Source organism: Coregonus clupeaformis, chromosome 35 (assembly GCF_020615455.1).
Source record: "Coregonus clupeaformis isolate EN_2021a chromosome 35, ASM2061545v1, whole genome shotgun sequence".
Classification (NCBI taxonomy): Eukaryota; Metazoa; Chordata; class Actinopteri; order Salmoniformes; family Salmonidae; genus Coregonus; species Coregonus clupeaformis.
In genome coordinates, this window is record NC_059226.1 from 28512593 (window position 1) to 28517009 (window position 4417).

General features: G+C 40.5%; 1 gene segment (V, D, J or C); it reads left to right on the forward strand.

Annotated features, from left to right (window-relative positions):
• Positions 1-3259: 3259 nt before the first annotated feature.
• Positions 3260-3784, forward strand: LOC121551813. The segment is given in 2 exon segments: positions 3260-3345; positions 3450-3784. Coding segments are annotated over 2 exon segments (378 nt in total).
• The last annotated feature ends 633 nt before the right edge of the window (positions 3785-4417 follow it).

Here is a 4417-nt window from a genome sequence, read left to right on the forward strand (position 1 = left end):
ACAGTACATATAGATTGTGTCATGCCTCTATCAATCTGATATTTTGTTTACCACATCTACCACTTGGTACCGCTGTTTTGTTCTGTTTGCATTCTTTCGTTCTCATTCGCAGTTGTGTCGGTAGTCTAAGCCAAACTGCTATTCAGTATTTATGTTTGCATGCATGAATAACTAGGCTACTACTTTCAGCATTTAGTTTGCATTATTTTGGTAAGACAGCAATGTGTATGCCTGCATTCACATAGACAGTTTGTAATTGGTGAATTGCCCTATCTTGTAGCCTATATTCCTTAACAAAACAGCCTTGCTGTAGGACAAAGGGGTAGTCCACACAAGCTCACACAACTGGACCACCAAGTGCTAAAGCGCGTAGCGAGTAAAAATCGTGTGTCCTTGGTTGCAACACTCACTATTGAGTTCTAAACTGCCTCTGGTAGCAACGTCAGCACAATAACTTTTTTTTTCTGGAGCTTGGCAAAATCGGTTTTCATGATCAAGCAGGAAGACACAAGCCTAAGATCACCGTGCACAAAGTGAGGTGTATATGGTTTGTCGAGATCGGTGTGGAAGAACTAGACTGGCCTGCACAGAGCCCTGACCTCAACCCCATCAAACACCTTTGGGATGAATTGGAACGCTGACTGTGAACCTAATCGCGGAGCATCAGTGCCCGACCTCACTAATGCTCTTGTGGCTGAATGGAAGCAAGTCCTCGCAGCAATATTCCAACATCTAGTGGAAAGCCTTCCCAGAAGAGTGGAGGCTATTGAAGCAGCAAAGGGGGGACCAGCTCCATATTAATGCCCATGATTTTGGAATAAGATGTTCGACGAGGATGTGCCACATACTTATGACCATGTAATGTATATTCTAAGTGCAGGATGTCTAATCATCCCTAATCAAGCCACTAGAGTGTGAGCTAGGTTAGCTGGATGGTTCTTATGGCATGAAGTACAGTAGAATTGCATGCATGTTAGGAGAGTATGTAGTGTTTATTAAGCAGCATAACTATGAATCCATTATGTCCAGAATTCACATACTAAAGGAATACTTGGTCAAAACACCCTATACTACCCTATACACTATAATATGAACATTTAACCCATATGATACACATTTATCATCTGTAATGTACAATACAGAGCCTCTTGAGTAATGAAGTAATCCCTGGACTGTATGTGATCTTCCCACCCAGTGAGGAGGAGTCAATGCAAAACTCTGAGCTCTTCCATCACTACTTATCTCACTGCAGAGAGGATGAAAGGCACACTGACTAGACTGAGGAACAGAGGCACATCATACTGAGTTCATCATGACATTTACTACTGTGTTTCTACTGATGGAAACTTTAATATTGCTAGAAGAAAACCTTCAGATTGTTATTATGTGAGGTTTTGAGTCCAGCTATTAGCTATAATGTTACTTTCTTTCAACAGGTGTTCAGAGTCAGACATTGACTGAGTCTGGACCAGTGGTTAAACAGCCTGTCGAATCCCACAAACTGACCTGTACAGCCTCTGGGTTCACTTTCAGTAGCTACTGGATGGCTTGGATCAGACAGGCTGCTGGGAAAGGAGTGGAATGGATTGCAGCTATTACTGGCAGTGATGGTTGCAGCACTTTCTACCCCCAGTCTGTTCAGGGTTGGTTCACCATCCCCAGAGATAATAGCATGAAACAGGTGTATCTCCAGATGAACACTGAAGACTAAAGACTCTGCTGTTTATTATCGTGCCAGAGATACAGTGACACAGCATGATGCAGGGCTGTACAAAAACTGGTCATCACTGATCTCTAAACCCTATAATGAGTCTATGGTCCACTCTGTCACCATCAACTCCATGTCATCCACAACAAACACACTGGTTGACACATACCATAGTCTCACATACAGGTTGAAACATACCATGCTCAATTGTATATAAAATAATTAAATATTAAAAATATAAAAACATTTGATAAGAATATAAATAAATCACAAATAAAAATTGAATGGGCCGAGTACAGATCGTTTTGGGACACCAACAGTTATATTGCTATATGCTGTGCCATTGCAAGAAACATTCATGACAATATTGATTGTTTTGATAGTAATAAGATACTGTAAACAAAGTGAGATTCCAAAGTTTATAATGCAGACTGATGCAGTTTATAACAGTCATACCAATCAATCTCCTGAACATGTCATTGTGATACTACACTCTCTACTTACACTGTCTACTTACACTCTCTACTTACACTGTCTACTTACACTCTCTACTTACACTCTCTACTTACACTCTCTACTTACACTGTCTACTTACACTCTGTACTTACACTGTCTACTTACACTCTCTACTTACACTGTCTACTTACACTGTCTACTTACACTCTCTACTTACACTGTCTACTTACACTGTCTACTTACACTGTCTACTTACACTGTCTACTTACACTCTCTACTTACACTGTCTACTTACACTGTCTACTTACACTGTCTACTTACACTCTCTACTTACACTGTCTACTTACACTCTGTACTTACACTGTCTACTTACACTCTCTACTTACACTCTGTACTTACACTGTCTACTTACACTGTCTACTTACACTGTCTACTTACACTCTGTACTTACACTGTCTACTTACACTCTCTACTTACACTCTGTACTTACACTGTCTACTTACACTCTGTACTTACACTGTCTACTTACACTCTCTACTTACACTCTCTACTTACACTCTCTACTTACACTCTCTACTTACACTGTCTACTTACACACTCTACTTACACTCTCTACTTACACTGTCTACATACACTGTCTACTTACACTCTCTACTTACACTCTCTACTCTCTAATAATACTGTGTATTATTATGCTCGAAGACCACAGTGATACAAACCAGGACCAGAGCTGTACTAAAACGGAATACCCATGTGAAACAAGCACAAGTGCAACATATATTGCCCTCATTGATTCAATATGATATAATAATATCAATCGAAGAACTGCTCTATGACATAAAACTTATTGTTGATACACTGGCACAGTAAGTGGCTATGTCACTATTACATGAACACCTTGAGTCTTCAACAAAACATTTCTCATCAGTACCAAGATATGTATTATTTAGACCACTAGAGCTACAGGGAGAGACATTTAACACCATAGAGATGCAAATGTATTTCTGTTAACATAGATCCAAGGTCTCCTCCCATTTCAATAGTCTGATATAACTGCCCTCCACAGACCATCTCCCTCAGTCACGACGGCCACTCCCAGTCTCTTCCCTTGCTTCTAGAATCTTAGAACTCACCAACAATGAGAGTTCTAGAATGTGTGTTCCTCCTGACTCTCATCTCAGGTGAGTTAACTGGAGTTTTTTCTGTCCAGTGTAGGAGAGAGGAGAGGAGCTGTGCTACTTGGCTGGTGGGTCACAGTCATCTAAACTCTCTTTCTGTTTTTCAGCTGTTCAGGGGCAGTCACTCACCTCCTCTGAGCCAGTGGTGAAGAGACCTGGAGAGCCAGTGACCTTGTCCTGTAGTGTGTCTGGGCTTTCTCTAAGCTATCTACATTGGATATGTCAGAAACCAGGGAAAGGACTGGAGTGGATTGGACGCATTGACAGTGGCACTGGCACTATATTTGCCCAGTCTCTCCAGGGCCAGTTCATCATCACCAAAGACAGCTCCAAAAACCAGCTGTACTTAGAGGTGAAAAGCCTGAAGCCTGAAGACTCTGCTGTTTATTATTGTGCCAGAGACACAGTGACACAGGAGGCTGCAGGACCGTACAAAAACTGATCAACACTGATGAGAGGCAATGAGGCACGTCTGTTCTTTAAACACACACACACGTACACCACTCAACAGTAGTGGAAAACACACTGTCCACTGATGTCAATGTTATAAACATAAAACATCCACAGACATTATAAACAGTGAAAATCACACCATTATATTAACACAGAAGTCAAGTTTATGCAATTCAGACATCATGTCAGCTATTATGTTTTGAGCCTTTTTAACAAACAAAAATATATTAATGTGATCAGCAAACAGAAATATACTCAAACTAAAAACAGTAATGGATCAATTATAGATCCTTGGGGAACTCCTCAATAGATTCCCAAGAGGGGATAAACAGTAATAATACATATAATTCAATACTAATTGTATTGTCCCACATAGGGAAATGTGCTTGTTTCTGTGCTGTTCAACATTGTATAAAAGAAAAAACATATCTAGTCAGAACATCTCAAATGAAAAATCTGAATAGAAGAATAAAGGACAGGGAGGAGAGAATCAAGGAAGATCTCTCAGTCTCCATTTAAACCTCTAGAAGGAAGTCTAAGGTCTCCCCCTACTTCATCGCTTTATAGTCTGACACTCAGCTCTGGCCTTAGTCTAGGCAGCTTGGATTGACATTACAGCAAG